Genomic DNA, 15,572 nt, shown 5'->3' on the forward strand with positions numbered 1-15,572 from the left:
GTACAGCTACCTACAGACGTGTACCTGTCTGAGCTCATTCTCTCTCTGACGTGACATGTTATTAGGCTTGGTTAAATTAGGCTCAGTTGTTTAAAGCAGTGCCTAGGAACGTCGAGTCGTACAGCTACCTACAGACGTGTACCTGTCTGAGCTCATTCTCTCTTTGACGTTGCATGTTATTAGGCTCGGTTGAATTAGGCTCATTTGTTTGCTTCTTGATGGAGTCGCATTCCCAATTTTCTCTATTTTGGTATATTTTAGTTCTAGAAACGGAGAAGGGATATTTCTAAAGGTAACCTTGATACTCGGGCCAGAGGGCCTTGGGCGTGTTGCGCTCGTCCAGCCTTTCCTATGTAAAGACGCATCACCGCAACGATAAATCAGTCTTCGATTCCCCGTTTGTTGAATCACGGCCAGTCTAGACAGCTGTGCGCAAGAGTCGGAAACCAGGGCAAGTTCGTGTAGGTTTGCTGGATCAAGGTTGGTTTGACAAGTTGTAAGACTCGCTTCCTCCCAGATACCATTTCGAACAATAAAAGCCAATTTCACCACTTGATTACGATACGAATCCAACCGCTTGAAAGAGAAGGAAAAAAAAAACAACCGAACATTCATGTGGCCGACCTTCGCTCCCAATTCCGGAGCCGGCTGGGCCACCACCAGCTGGAACCCCGGCATTACAAGACTGGTCTGGCCCACCCCGACGCCCCCGCCGCCCGGCGTCACACATGTATTTTACTGGTGGTGCCCGAGCCGCCAGTGCCGGGGAAAGTACCGGCTTGAGCTCCGCGTTACCAACCGGTGCCTGCGCTGCGGCACCTATTTCCGCTCGGCCACCTGCCCCACCCTCTGCTTCGCCCACTGCAGTAGCCCCGGGGGGTGGCTGCATCGCACGACGTTCTGGTGGAACTTACGCTTGGTCACTAGGGCGCAGTATCTCGAGTTGAGAGCGGCACGACAGCGAGAGCGAGAGCGAGAGGAGGACGCTGCGGCGGCGGAGCCCCTATGGTGCATGCTCGAAGAATCGGTCAGCGACGATGTGGTGGAGGAGGAGGACGAGAAGGAGGACGATGAGGACGATGAGGACGATGAGGACGATGAGGACGATGAGGACGATGAGGACGATGAGGACGATGAGGACGATGAGGACGATGAGGACGATGAGGACGATGAGGACGAGGACGACGAGGAAGAGGAGGAGGAGTAGGGAGAGCCGGTCGGCGATGAGGCGGTGCCTACAACCTAGTACAAGTACACACGCTGGGCCCGCGCGGGGGGGTTCTTTATTTCTCGCAATCTGGCCATCTTTTTCGGCTTTGGACTTGAAGGTGCTGGTAGTCCTGCAAAGAGATCTTCTTTGTCAATCTTGGGTGAAGAATGGGGTTAGTACATGGTAGATGGACATTATAGGTCCAAGAGCACATCAAAGGTATACAAACCAACACGAGTATTATGATGGAATTTATATAGATAGATAGAAAATAGATAAACCGAATATCTGCCTTGCTAGTAAGCAGGGCATGAGGAGGTCGAGTTGCATAGCTGCCTATAGATATGTACCTGTCTAACGTTTGATGTTGCTGAGCTTGGTTGATTGGCTATTAAGGAAGCCGAGTTTTCCAAGTTTTGCTATTTTGGTGTAATAGTTTTGAACAACAGATGATGAATATTAGCAAAATGGTAGCCTTGGTACTCGATCTAGGCCTTGCGCGTGTTGTGCTTGTCCAGACCTTGTCAGTGGCCTCTTGTGTAAGCCGCATCGCCACAAAAACAAAGCAGAGTTGTTGTTTTTTTCGTCTATTGAATCACGACCAGTCTCGACAAAGACACGAATACAAAGGCGAATACATTTGCTGAATCACGACCAGTCTCGCCAGTTCTTAAAGACTCGATTCCTCTTCCCAAATACCATGTCAAGAACGGAAAAAAAGCCAGTTTCTCACTAGTCCATCACGGTACAAACCAAACCGTTCCAAAAGAGACAAAAGAACAAAGCGCAAAACCCCAACCACGTTCACGATGCCGACCTTTACTCGGGGGCGCCGCGAGACTAGGAACAACCACCCGGGGCCCGCGCCGCCCGCGCCGCCCGGCTTCGAACAGGTCTTGTGCTGGCTTTGCCCAAGCCACCTCTGCAACTGGGAGCAATGGCACGACGTCCGCGCCACCAACCGGTGCCTGAAATGCGGCACTTGCTTCAGCGCCGCCACCTGCCGCACCGTCTGGGTCCAGCGCCGCATCGGCCACAGCGGGAGGGCCGTGTGAAAGATCTGCTTTGGCGACGACGGCTACCAGTTCAATAGCATTACGCCGCAGCAGCGAGGGTAGGTGTGGGTGATGCGGCAGCGCGCCTGCGACCTAATTACTGCACACGCCAGGGCAAGGGTTCCCTTTGTTTCTCATCGTATTTTTCAGGGTTGGACTTGAAGGGTGCTGCTGATTCAATCTTGGGGAGAATGGGGGTTAGTACACGGTAGACCTTACATCATGGGTCCAAGAGCACAGCACGGGTATACGAACCAACACGATTACCACGATAGAATTCATACATACAAATACAAAAACAGAAGAGCCGAATGTCTGCCTCACCAGTAAGCCTTGTCTTCTCAGCAACATGTGAAACCAGGACGGGCGTAAATCAGTGTGGTTTTTCCTTTGTGGGATCTCTTTCTTGTTTTCGGTTCTCATTAGGCATCCTGAACTGGTGCAACCAGCGCCCGTACTCTTTTCCATCTTCTTTTTTTGATGTTTCGTATTTGCTTCTTTGCAGAAACCAAGAACAAATAAAGACTCCCCTCAGAGAGAAAAAAAAAGACACAGAGGTCGACCAAAAAATATAAAAAAAGAATAATCAAACACATCCCAGCAATTCCCGTTTCCACAACGGCCCAAAACCATAAAACAAGATAGCAGGATTGAACAAAAAAAAGTTGACACAAAGCAGGGAGGGTATAACAAGGCCGTGGCGTGTAGACGCTCATGCCTCGAGGACCTTGTTCTTCTTCTTTTGCTCAACCTTCAGCAATAGTGCGCGGTTGATGTGCGGCAGGACACCACCGTAGGCGATCGTGGCGCGGATCAGGGTGTCGAGCTCTTCGTCACCACGGATAGCGAGCTGCAGATGTCTGGGCGTAATGCGCTTGACCTTGAGGTCCTTGGCGGCGTTCTGCGACGAGTGATTAGCGTGAATTGAATTGCACGGGGGGTACGAGACGTACGCCAGCCAGCTCGAGAACTTCGGCGGTGAGATATTCAAGAACAGCGGTAACGTAGACAGCTGCCTTGGCTCCGACGCGCATCTTGCTCTGGGTGTTTTGCTTCAGGAATCGTTTGACACGACCACAGGGGAACTATACATTTCGATAATTAGCATCATCGCCTGGCAAACTGAGCGGAACATTTGCGCAAAGCTTCGCCAAACGCTCGCGACAGGATCGCATGAGCCCCACACACCAACAGACTCCTGCCGGTGCCTGGTTTGCTGCCATCAACAGCAGGCGCAGCAAACGTCGCGCATCAAATCCACCACCAGACAAAGCTCCAGTCGCATGCTGTAAACAGACAAGGATACAGTTTCCCGTGTAGGGAAGCTCGGGAACGCGTCTCGAATCGGTGAGCTGGCAGCGGTCGGCAATGTGGCGGGCCTCCCGAGGGGTTGGCACGAGGGGTGGCGTGCGCGACGGTGGTACCGGGTGCGCGGAGGAGGGGAAAATTGTGTAGATTTGTCGCATTCTCACGAGACAATCCTGCTTTCCCGATGCTTACCTGGAGGCCTGCGCGAGCAGAGTGGCTCTGCTGCTTCTTCTGACCCTCGACGCCGCTGGTCTTACCACCAGAGCTCTTTCCGCCAGAAGACTTTCCTTTGCCGCCGGGCATTTTGACGTTGATATCGAGACGAGAAAAAATTCTAGTAAAATCGAGAAATCGGGGGAGGATGCCACAAGAAAATGCGCAACCGAGTCGAATAAAAAGCTGAATACCAACGGGTTGATGATGCGTTGGAGGGGGGGGTCTGTTGATGAAGGAGTAGCGTTGGTGCAGGGCGTGGTGGCGGGCGGTGTTTACGGCAGAAATTTAGCTCGGTGCAGCTGGCCAAGCTGATTCGAATGTTGTTGTTTGGGGCGCCGCAGAGGAGGGGAGGCGGCGCTGCTGCAAGGCCCAAGGCTGGTGTTTGGAGGACGGTGGCGTCAACCAATCATGGTCCGTCACTATTATCCAGTAATGCGCCACGCTCGCAAGATGTGGCTAGTGTCTCCGCCACCTGTTTCCGGAAGCCGAAGATTCGCCGCTCTGGGCCATCTAGCCAGGCAAATGCCTGGCGAGCAGGCACAAGGCAGCAGTGGCCGTGTGCAAGCGATGGTACTTTGTTTTGCTCGAGGGTGCGACAATATGGTCGTTAGATGTCGGTCATCTCATACTTTTTTGGCAGGTCGATGTTGGAGGCTGAAATGGCGCAAGCTGTGTTGGCTCGATAGCCGCTGCTTGAGACTTGCTTGCTTGGGGTGGAAGCCCAGCATGGGCAACACACAGTTGGTATGCATCAGCCAACCATATTGAATCGTAAACTCAGCGAGGGATCATTTTCGGCCGAAGTTTCATAGATTTCGATGTCGTCACTGCTGCTTTGCCGTGTATTCGGTGATAACGCAGGACCATATACTGACTGGACTTGAATGGTGCTGCTGAAGCAGCACAATCGAGGCTGCCCACGAGGTACAGCCTGTCTGCCCCGCCGAACGGTCGCAAGCAGTGGTGGCTGTGTCGCTGTCACTGTGTGGCTGGAGAGTCTGTCCCGCCACAAGTCATTGTTGGCCTCAACTAGCGAGAGGCTCGCGAATGTAAACACTCATGCTCCCCACTCGTGCAACAACGCGAAAGTCTGCAACTGGCATTTGGCTGGCGCGTTAGCGCGATATGTGCTCTGTTGACCTGCAGCTTCGGTTGCTTTTGGTTTTGAATGGCCCGATAGCCGAATTGCTGATAGCCAACCTGCGGACCTACCTGGCCTTGCGACACGACACGCTCCGAGGTTACGTTACGGGATGATGGCAGCATCTAAGTATCCAAGACGTTGCTCTACCGAGTTCTACGACATGATGCTTATTATAGCACGAAATGATGCCCCAAAGCACGTCACCGATTGACATGGAGTTGCACAGGCTGTATGCGACAAGCACTGCGAGACGATGCTCTGGTGTTTACCTTGGAGGTGTATGTATGGCAAGAATCTGGTCTCATGGGCAGATTGCGACTGCCTCGATGCGCACACACATGCCGGAGGGGAAAAACACATGTGGTGGCAAGCCGACCTGTTACTCGGACCCTTTTTCTAAACGGGCCTCGACTTCGCCAAGTCTGCATTCTTGTCCTGTGAAATATGGATCAAGTCGCGTCCTATATACCACTGCAGACCAAGCAAGGCTTCTTTGCAGTTTTCACAGCATTCGAATCAACACTGATTTTTAACACTTCATGCTCAAGCAGACCAGTGGCACACACGATGTCCGCTCTATCCAATGGGAATACACGTTACGATGTCTCGAGATGGATCTCCGAAGAGGCAACAATATCGTGCCTGCTTGTTTACTTGCTTGCCCCTGCTACCACGTTGGTGAGCCTAGACTGTGCTGCGAGCCGTGCAGCTGCAGGTCGAGTGGGGGATGGCCGTGCAGTAGAGTGCGGATAGCTGCATGTGGTCGGGCTGCATGCAGAGCATCCTATTGACACGAGATCCAGGTAGGGCTCGCGCGAGAGCTTCATTCATGTTACCCAAAGCGACCAGCAAAATATCATGGGTAGACACTACTTCAGCCAAGATCGAGTACGAGCCTGCGCACTGGGTGAGGTCAAGGACAAAAAGACAGAATTAGGAGGTCTTGGGCAAATGGGGTCCATGACAGCTGGCGGACCTGCTGTGACCAGTTTGTGCGGTGAATATCGAATCTGGACCTGTGCACGAGGTCGCGCCGGCACGTCAATGTACATGACGTCAAAGGGCGCAACATGGAAAAGAATGGAGCTCTCTTTGTGCTGAACCAGCGTGTTTGCGCCGTTGCGCTGCAAGTATTATTAGATGGTCGTGTATTCCGTACTCCGTAGATTATCGCTCCTCTGTGGAGGCTTCAAGTGACGCTCACGTACCAGTAAGGCCGGCTTCCGAGGAGCCAGTTTTCCAAGCAGGCGAAACCCGATCTAATTTGGTGGCAGCCGCGGTGGCTTGAGGCAGCTGGGGTTTTTAACGAATTGTGGCGGCATAAGGGGGTGGCACTGTGGCAACTTGACAGGCTCCCTCGTTAACCCAGGTTCTCAAAAGTTGATAACGATCTTGCTCGCATCCCAGCAGGGTACTTGGGGGCCCTTGTGCTAATATGTACATAGTGTAACCCTTCAGCGCTCGTGACATGGGATGGCGGGCCGCACGATTGCACAATGCACGTCGATGTGAAGACCTGATAAGAAGCAGAATCAACGCGGTCACTTGTTATGCCAAGACAAAAATCCGGAACAGTTTGGTGCAACCATGGTCGCTAAGACAGACACTCTCCTTTCCGATTCGTCTGGCGGCAATTCTTACTCGTACGAAAGTAATACATTTACCCGTGGCTAACTCCAAGTATTTACTGGATGAATGCATGGCGGACCCGTCTTGTCCACGCACATGGTCCGGGCCGCATGCGGGTGGACGCGTTGGATGTGGTTATGCAGAAACAGGGATAAGCTAATAATCATCGAGGTTCAAATGAGGGGCGATGAACAATGGGATGCTAACTAGTTGGCCACCGCTTTCACAGCCGGAGATAATTTACCAAAGGCTGGACGCTGGAGCCGTAGCACTAGTTAACTGATCTGAAATAACAAGAAATACGGATATGGTGGGAAGTATTGTTTTGCCTACCAAAAGGGCGGTGTGACCGAAAGGGGAGGGGGGGGTAATGGATGATTCAACAATCTACATATCCCAGGATAATTATCACCTAAATTGAAGCCTTGCGCTTCCAACAGACAGTGGACAAAGATCTGGAAGGTGATCTTCTGTCTTGCTTACCCGTGTAACCTAAGCCAGGGATGGTAGACTGTTCGTTAATGAGAGGTAGTATTAAGCGTAATTAGGAATAATGCTGCCTTCGATTTGCTGATCCTGTAATTTGTAGCTTATGGTTCATTCTCCATCTCTGTCGTAGCCCTTGGTAAAATTTGGACGACTATCATTGAAGACAACGTAGATGCGCTCTAAAGCGGTCATTTCTCCTGTAAATTTGACCCAGTGGATGCCGTCGATATTGACGTAGCGGGAGCCTCGAGATTCGTCTCCAAAGTAGGGGTAGTCCTGGTAGTTGATTGTGAGTTTCCTCAAGGAACTCCCGTGAAAGTCCCTAATGGCTGCCAATGTCTCTGCTGTAGGGGGAATATGACACTCTGGTGGACCTTCCAAGCTCTGGAATCGAGTTGTCACGTCGTCTGCTTCCCAGCGAAATTCGGTCAGTGCATTCATTCGGGCAAAGCACCGCCGACCAATAGGCCATTCTACTGGATCCATGTCGTCGGGATTATAAGGCCACCTGATGTTTAAGAAATGCAGACAGGAGAGCGATGGTAACTGCTGCGCGGACAATGCTTCCGCCATTTGATGAGGAAGAAGCACAATGGTGCTGGTAAGTGTCAGTCTGCTCAACGCTGGAAACGCCGGTTTATCCCGCGGTATCGTAAACGGAATATCCTGGAAACGGTCTCTTGGGATATCTTTGACGTAATCGGGGTTTGTTGAGCGTTTGTAGCAGTCAGCAACGGTAGCCCACTGGCCAAAGGGCGGTGCTGCTGGGTACCATTCAAAATCGAACAAGCTCAAATCACAGTACCAGAGGAGTTCTTCAAGCTCTTGGAAACGATGCAAAGCCCGTATAAGTGACGGCAAAGGCGCACCAAAGTCCAAGCCAGTTTCATCAGTGATGAAATTCATTTCTAGCCGCCGCAAGCCCGCTGGAAGCTGGGAGAGAATGGCCGCAACGTCGGTCAGAGCCGCGCGACTCTCCAAGTCCCTGTTATTTCCGCCGTAGATGCCGTCGTACTCTTCAGTCGAAAAACAAAAGTCGAGATTTTTCAGCCGAGACAAGAAGCCATTTCGGCGAAAGTCAGCGACAAGCAGCTGGAGGCCTGTAGTTTCGTGAATTACAAAGTTGGCCCGTTGTAGCATCTGGTCAAAAGTGCATTCCCTGAGTCTTCTGCAGCTATGCAGCAAGCACCAAAAATCCTTATAGTATCCATATCTACGACATCGGAAGTCCGTATAAAGGATACCGCAACGATAACGAAGTGGCAGGCGCGTGTCATTCAGCTCAAGTGCAAGGACAATTATGTCGCCAAGAATTTCGTTGGACAGGTTAAGCAGGGACTTCATATTCAAAGGGGCTTGAACGGTATGAGACGAAGCTGTTTCCAAGCGGACGAAGTTGATGGAAAAGAAGTTGATGGAAAAGAAGTTGATGGAAAAGCAAAAATGTTAGTTAGTGGTTTTTGCTGCCTAGCCAAGTACCTACGTACTTCTCCAGCTGCGCCCCCACTTTTTCGGGTCGTCCTGCCCTGGAAAAGCAGCAGCACCAACATTCATGAACTGATAAAGCACTGTACAGCGACATCATTGATGGCTCAGCATTTATAAGTGGCATGCCCACATGGAATCATTATTACTGGAATCCCTCAGAAGAAATGCCCCTGGCTTCAATGCAAGAAAAACAGGGGAAAGAAAAAGAACGTCAATTTTGATGTTCTGTCGTGGGTCTCAATAACTACCTAGGTAGGCTTGTGGCTGCGTTGGCTGCCAGCCTGGTTCTCGTCGTCGTTCTGGAAATGGTTTTCGGCATCGTCTTGCTGAGTTGCGCCCTGCTCGACGTAGCACTGAAATCTTTCGCGCTTGGCACCAGTTTCTCCGAATCTTCGCTAGCGCTTCCTCGCGTGTCATGGTTGGCATAAGAGCCGGGCCAGTGAGGTCAACAAAGCTGGCGCTGCTGCTGCCAGACGGTGTTCGGAGCTTTTCGTTGAATGACGAGTTGTGCTGAGAGGCCGCGTCTCGAACTGGGACAGTTGTTGTCGTGACCTTCGATCGCGTTGTTGACGCATACCAAGTAGGTGCTAGGAGAGAAGTACGTTGACAATAGTTATGTACAGAGCTGCAACCTTGATGCCAGTCATCTTCGTCTTGTTGCTCATATCAAGTTTGACCCACAGCTGGCCACGTCCGGGTGAGACATCACTGAAGCGTGCACCATTATTGGCTAATAACTAGGTAATGGGATGAATAACGGTGGAAAAGGAGCTTGGGAGTTGACAAGAGAGGTTAGACCGGTGTGTGAGACTTGCTGAATACAAGGAAGAAGCAATGTATTTCTGATTATTTGTCCTTGCCAATAATTAATGGGAATAACAAAAAGTCAACGAAAGGTACCTAGGAGTTAGATCGGCTGGTTGGCCATCGATAGACCCTGATGCGGGTTTCCGCGCGGTGTTTTGTTTCAAAGTCGGCAACAGAGAACCATGTACATATGTAGTTTCTGTTGGCAACCACGCTATTAAGAGAATTCGTGTAGTACAGATCAAACCTGTTTTCACAAGTTCCGATGAACAAAGGAATCATCTCTTTATACTAAATGCTGGCAAACAGGGTCTTCGGTGGTTGCTGGGGCAAGGGCAGCGGGTAGGGCTCCTTGCTGGCTGCTGCCTTTGTGGTAAAGCCAGCGAGCGGCGCGCAACAAATATTATATTATAGCTGAGAAAAAGGTAGCCCGGTATGTACGAGTGGGAGGGCGTTTATTGGATGAATGTGGCGTGCGTTGCCTGCAAGGGGAGTGGGCGAGGCAGCCAACAGCATGCTTGCATTAACGTTACAATATATTTGTCAAATGGCAACCGAGAGCCAGTGCTGGAGATGACACTGACCCCTAATAAATGATAACATAATACTTGTATATTCGCTTGGTGCTTTGCAAAGGTTATAGGGGTATTAGTGTGTGGAGGGAGGCCTGGTGAGTGGCTGGCTGTGGATGGAGATGGCCAGAGTTGGACACAGAGAGCCACAGGTACACGCAGCGTCCATCATGGCGCCTCAACCAAAATTCTAGCGCCCTGTGGGCATGTTATACGGGCTTGCACTCTAGTAAATCTAGTAAATGGCCCGCCCCTTTTGGAGCTCCCCATTGGAACTCGCAGGACATGGTGGTCATGGATGATTTAATGTCAATTATTTTGATTCTAATTATAATCACACCAGATATAGTAAGCCGGGGCCGAGCCCTGGTAGCCCCCTTTTGCGCTGTAAATTATGATGAATACATGGTGCAAGGTAGCCGGCCTCTCATTCTCAAAGGCGCGGTAATACAGCACTGTACTACCTAACTACAACCGCCTACAACCACCTACAACCACCTACAACCCACCTACCAATCCTCCAGGACCTTCACCACCAAAGTTTTGCCAACAACCTCCGCCCGCAACCCATTCTGTGGCTCCAACCCCCAAGCGCATGTAGCGTCTTTTTTTTTCTTCCTCTTCCTACTCCTTGCCATTTTTTTTTTCTTTCCCCCGAACATCCCATCCTTCTCTCTGCTTTGCTTGCAACCCCTTCTTCTCCTCCTCCTCCCCCCCTCTTCCTCCGTCTCCCGCCTCGTCCTCCCTCATCACACACTCACGACCCGTCGATCCCGGTCGACTCGTGAAAGGAGAGAACCCTTCTCCTGTGCTTGCTTGTGCGGCAGAATACTGGCACTCGGCCGCCATCTCATCCACCACCACCACCCACCCCATCCCGTCTCCCGCCCCTCGGGAGCCCGACTACACCATCTCCCGCAACGGAAACCTTGTCTCCAAAAGACCCTAACCAAGTCCTAGCGTCCGTCGCCTCGCACACGTTCATCCACTGCACCCTGCGACCGTCGTTACTACGCCACCACACCAAACATACATTAATCGCCTTTCAGCCCGCCTGACTGACCTGAGTCGCCCATCACACGGACAGCCTCCGCTGCCAGCTTATTACGTCTACGGCCCGCCGCTCTACCACACCCCTGCGTTTGCCTGTTTCGTGGCTCACGCATCACCACTCGCTTTGGAGAGCCTCTGATACCCCGGCCCACGTCGACTCGAGTCCAGTCCATCATCGCCCACCCAGATATCTCCGTCAACCCGACCACAAGGACAAGTTTTTCGTCCGGCGACACTTGCTTTGCTGAATCTCGTCGCGCCCGTGATAATTCTGCAACTTTACGACGCTTCCAGCTTTCATTTCTCAACGAGCCTTCGAACGATACGAATTTTCATGACTTGCCTCCTGAACGATTATTCCACTCAATAATCGGAATCTCTTTCCGCCGACATCTCACCAAGTCACATTATTAGTGTCGTACTTTTTTTTGCTCTCAACTTACGGTGACACTGCCCTGTCCCGTCTAGAGCTGTCCACTTCCGGCTCTTTCCTGGTCATTGCGCACAATGGCTCAGCAACCTCACGACATGGGTTATCTCGATTATAACTCGGGCTCCAACCGCTCGCCAAGCACCTCCCGTCAACAATATGGCGGTGGTGCTCCCGGCTTTAATACCGGTCTATCGCTCCCCAGACAGGCCCAGCGCCCTTTTGATGGACACATGGGCTCTTCCGGCCTCTACCCTCCCGACAGGGGCAACGCCGGATACGGCGCCCGGGGGATGGATACCATCTCCGGTGGCGCTGTTCCTAGCTACATGCTAGATGGCAATCAGGGCTGGAATTACAGCGCTTCTGGTGCTGCCACAGTCAACGGTGCTGTGAATGGCCCCAACAGGAGCCGCAGCAGCAACCGTAGGGCTGCTTTGCCCCAGGTAAGCGCGAAACTGCCATGTGTCTGAAAGTACTGTTTCGCTAATTACCCATAGAACTGGACCGACCACCCTCCCATGCCCCCCATACCGTCCAATCTCCAAGCCTACGGCGGTGGAGGCCTCAACGGCTCTCACCTCTCCAACGGCAATCTCCGTGTCGACCACCCCGGCACACATCCATCTCCTGATATGCGTTCCACCGGCTCCGACCCCGACCAGCTTATTCCAACCGCTATTGTCATCAAGAATATCCCTTTCGCTGTCCGCAAGGAGACTTTGGCTTCCATCATGCTCGATTTGCACCTACCCCAACCCTACGCCTTCAACTACCACTTCGATAATGGCGTCTTTCGCGGCCTTGCCTTTGCCAACTTCCAGTCCGCCGAAGACACCAGACTCGTCATTGAGACCATGAACGGCATGGACGTCCAGACTCGGAAGCTTCGTGTCGAGTACAAGAAGATGCTCCCCGAGGCCGAGCGCGAGCGTATTGAGCGTGAGAAGCGCGAGCGACGTGGCCAGTTGGAAGAGCAGCACCGGGGCCCTATGCTTCACCAGCAGAGCTCCATCCAGTCTCTTGGTGCCATGTCCCAGTCTCAGCAGCGTGGCAATCCTGCTGGCTATCTAGGTATGTCTGAAGTGCGCTGCCTGCCAACAATCATATCACCTAACCCCTTTTACTAGGTGACGTCGACTTGAACGACCCGCAAACGCTAGATTTCTATACCGAGCTAGTCATGTTCCGTCGTGATGACTCCCGCGAAATTCTCGTCTTCCCACCAGGCATCGCTCCTGAGCACCGTCGCTCGATCCACATTCTTGCCCATCACATGGGCCTCGAGCACCAGTCAATCGGTGAAGCCGACTCTCGCCAGCTTACTGTACTCAAGCGCCAGCAGCCCTCCCCGACCGCCAACGTCCACAGTGCCCCTGCCAACAGCCTTGATGTCCATAAGCGTGGTTTAAGCAGGGCCGCCACCTTTGACTTCGCTGCCGACCGAGAGTCTCGTGGTGTGAGCAACAACAACTCACACATTACCGGCCGCCAGGGCCCCACACTCGAGCTTCCCGGAAGCCCCGATGGCGTTGGCATCCCCAACAGCCTGCGCGCCGCCAAGAGTTTTGCCGACCTGCGTTCCTTCACTCCTAGTCCGTCTCAGGCATCGTCAAGCTATCTCACCCCTAACCCTGGCATGGGTAGCATCGGCCCTGGCTCAACTGCCCGCTTCGGTGATTACATGAGCGCACAACAAGCCCACCCTGGCAACCCCTCCACTCCCGGCACCAAGAATGACCATGGCCTGGCTAGCGCACTTGGTGGCCTCAACCTGGGCTCTTACGAGTCCAACACCATCTCCGGCCAAAACCGCAATGCCCCTGGTGCTATTGGCAGCCAGCGACCCAGCGGCGTGAGCAACGGACCCAAGGGTGCTCCCGATCGCCAGCCCCGCGGCCCTGAGTGGGAGCCTTCTGCCGGGTTCGGTGGCCGTGGTCGATCCAACGGACACATACAGCGAAGCAGCGGTAGGTTGTCCGCAAAAACACCAGCAAACAAATTCGACTAACTTGTCGTGCCAGACTCGTCTGATAACGGAGCTCGCATTGGCGCCGGACCGACTAGTGCGGCCCGGTTCTAAGCTTGAGCTTCAATGGCCACTTGTCCTGATCTTGGGCGCCGTGGCCTTTGTCTAGCTAGGGGGCGTGGTGCTACTTTGGCACGGCGCGACCCTAGTTTGTATTATGAATGAATCACTCCTATGTTGCCATAGCGGCGGCAGCATGAACCCTCTATTTTATGATATGGATGCCGAGAGTGATGAACTGAAACTCTTGGTGGCCAGTTATGACGATGCATATCTGCGGAACGAGAGCATTGGACGGAGGCTCGAAGATGCAATATTAATTCAACCCCTTGACAGCCTTTTACGACAAGTCGACATCCTTTCCCCAGCCAGGCAAGCGATGAAAGAGTCATCTTTGCCTACTGACGGTCGCGGGTTTCGGCTATACGTTGACGATGATGATGTGTTATTTATTTTACGATTTGACGTCTAGACAACTGCGTCTGTTTGCGTGTCGGGCTATGGCTTGCACTGACGACATGGCGAGGCTGCTTCAGCAATGAGCAAGACAACTGTCAGAAGAGAAGACGACAACGCAGAATGACCCCCCCCCTCAAAAAAATCTATACCCATTTAATACCCGATCAAACGAGCAGATACGACTATGACGACAACGAATTACTGTCCAGCGCATGCACATTGACGCATAGCAGCTGATGATGGGAGGAAGGGTAGTCAGAGTGAAAGCATGCCCACCACCGAGAGGTATGGCACGGGCTTGTGAAGGAGCTGACGAGGTTGAATATCTTTATCGCTTTGAAATTTTGTTCACTGTTCTGTTTCTCTACTGCTACTCGTTTTTTGTTACTCGTTTTCTTTTCTTGGATTTTTCTTGTTTTCTTTTTTGATCTGTGGACACTTGCAATGGGTGTTCCTTGACCCGACGTTTTTGTAATCGGCCAGCATAGTACTACTCTGGCAGGGGCGGAAAAAAACCTACTATAGACAGGGAGCAAAGGGACGAGTGGCCTGGGGCTACTTGAGCCTTTTGTGAGGAGCTTTTATTCAGGGCGGGGGGCTGTTGGAAATCAAGGCATTTTCTTGGAATGGTGGTTTGTGAAAGACGGATTTGATTTGCGACGGGACGACGGAATCGAAGCTGAATTGTGGCAATGCTTTGCTTCCTTCCTGGGGAGGGATGCTGAAGCATAGTTTCAAAATGAAGACGTATGTTGTATGAAATTGGGTGTCTGTCCTACTGTGACTGTGCCGGCTTGTAATTGTTGTGCTTGTATTAAGTGCGCCATGCTGTGACTCGAGCCTCTGAGAAGTTTGTTGCGAATTCGCATCACGAGTGAAGCTCAGGCACTGATTCACTGATTATCAAGAGCACTAGGGGGACGGAGACGAAAGAAACGACCGGTTAGTACTATACTATCCAATGCCAGGTTCTCTTTTTTTTCCCCATTATTATTCTACTATTCTATAATTATAATTATAATTGTTCTCTTTCGTTTTCATTACTCGCATGCCCCAGTAAAACAAACGTCATCGCTGTCACAGGTCTAACCGCCCAACACCTCTTTGGGTTAACAACTCCACCCTGACCGTTGACATTGAACTCTCTTTGCCTCTGGTGCATCAATCCAACTCTATATCAACGCAATTTGATACAATGACAATACCAAAACCAACAGAGGACAGGGCTGCGGCACCCCATCCGGATTCCATTCGCAGAAATTGGGTGCACGTCGCCGCACCCAAGAACAAGCAGTGGACGACAGCCATGGACGGCGTCGGCAAGCTGACGCTCGTCGAGGCCGCGCTGCCGACACCCCAAGAAGGCGAGGTGCTAGTCAAGATGTCGGCTGTGAGCCTCAACTACCGCGACGTCCAAGGTATTTTTTTTCCTTTTTTTTAATATATATATATATATCTATATATTCGTCTTTGCGTCCTTGAAGAGAAAGCCACGGTGCTAACAACACTACGCAAGTCTGCGAGGGCGTCTTCAACCAGTACAACAGCGCCCACGCCGGCGGCAGCCCAGCCCTCGTGCCGTGCTCCGACATGTGCGGCACCGTCGTCGACGCCTCGCGGGACCGCACACGGCGCTTCGCCCCCGGCAGCCGGGTGCTGGCCATCCACCTGCAGAGCCACCTG

The 15,572-nt window shown here is 52.2% G+C and overlaps 5 protein-coding genes across 5 annotated transcripts in view; 2 read left to right on the forward strand and 3 right to left on the reverse strand.

Annotated features, from left to right (window-relative positions):
- Nucleotides 1–613: 613 nt before the first annotated feature.
- On the forward strand, nucleotides 614–1,207 carry CCM_02141 (uncharacterized protein; the record flags this gene model as incomplete). The annotated part of the gene is made up of 1 exon (XM_006667294.1): nucleotides 614–1,207. One exon carries the CDS (start codon nucleotides 614–616, stop codon nucleotides 1,205–1,207), a length of 594 nt encoding a protein of 197 aa, XP_006667357.1.
- A 1,770-nt stretch (nucleotides 1,208–2,977) lies between these two features.
- Nucleotides 2,978–3,876, reverse strand: CCM_02142 (histone H2A; the record flags this gene model as incomplete). The annotated part of the gene is given in 5 exon segments (XM_006667295.1): nucleotides 2,978–3,166; nucleotides 3,219–3,350; nucleotides 3,389–3,481; nucleotides 3,564–3,746; nucleotides 3,766–3,876. The coding sequence occupies 5 exon segments, from the start codon at nucleotides 3,874–3,876 to the stop codon at nucleotides 2,978–2,980; spliced, it is 708 nt and encodes a 235-aa protein (XP_006667358.1).
- A 3,283-nt stretch (nucleotides 3,877–7,159) lies between these two features.
- On the reverse strand, nucleotides 7,160–9,628 carry CCM_02143 (uncharacterized protein; the record flags this gene model as incomplete). The annotated part of the gene is made up of 6 exons (XM_006667296.1): nucleotides 7,160–8,427; nucleotides 8,539–8,619; nucleotides 8,686–8,764; nucleotides 8,894–9,091; nucleotides 9,142–9,276; nucleotides 9,476–9,628. The coding sequence occupies 6 exons, from the start codon at nucleotides 9,626–9,628 to the stop codon at nucleotides 7,160–7,162; spliced, it is 1,914 nt and encodes a 637-aa protein (XP_006667359.1).
- Nucleotides 9,629–10,323: 695 nt separating this feature from the next.
- Nucleotides 10,324–13,484, forward strand: CCM_02144 (R3H domain protein; the record flags this gene model as incomplete). The annotated part of the gene is made up of 6 exons (XM_006667297.1): nucleotides 10,324–10,362; nucleotides 10,715–10,849; nucleotides 11,440–11,847; nucleotides 11,902–12,475; nucleotides 12,583–13,371; nucleotides 13,426–13,484. The coding sequence occupies 6 exons, from the start codon at nucleotides 10,324–10,326 to the stop codon at nucleotides 13,482–13,484; spliced, it is 2,004 nt and encodes a 667-aa protein (XP_006667360.1).
- A 1,566-nt stretch (nucleotides 13,485–15,050) lies between these two features.
- The window catches only part of CCM_02145 (striatin Pro11), a gene marked incomplete at both ends in the record, with an annotated part of 4,242 nt that continues 3,720 nt past the window's right edge, over nucleotides 15,051–15,572 (reverse strand). Inside the window, one exon of the mRNA XM_006667298.1 lies at nucleotides 15,051–15,290. Coding sequence (XP_006667361.1) covers nucleotides 15,051–15,290 — 240 coding nt within the window. The remainder of the gene's footprint in view (nucleotides 15,291–15,572) is intronic.

This window comes from Cordyceps militaris (genome assembly GCF_000225605.1).
Source record: "Cordyceps militaris CM01 unplaced genomic scaffold CCM_S00002, whole genome shotgun sequence".
Taxonomy (NCBI): Eukaryota; Fungi; Ascomycota; class Sordariomycetes; order Hypocreales; family Cordycipitaceae; genus Cordyceps; species Cordyceps militaris.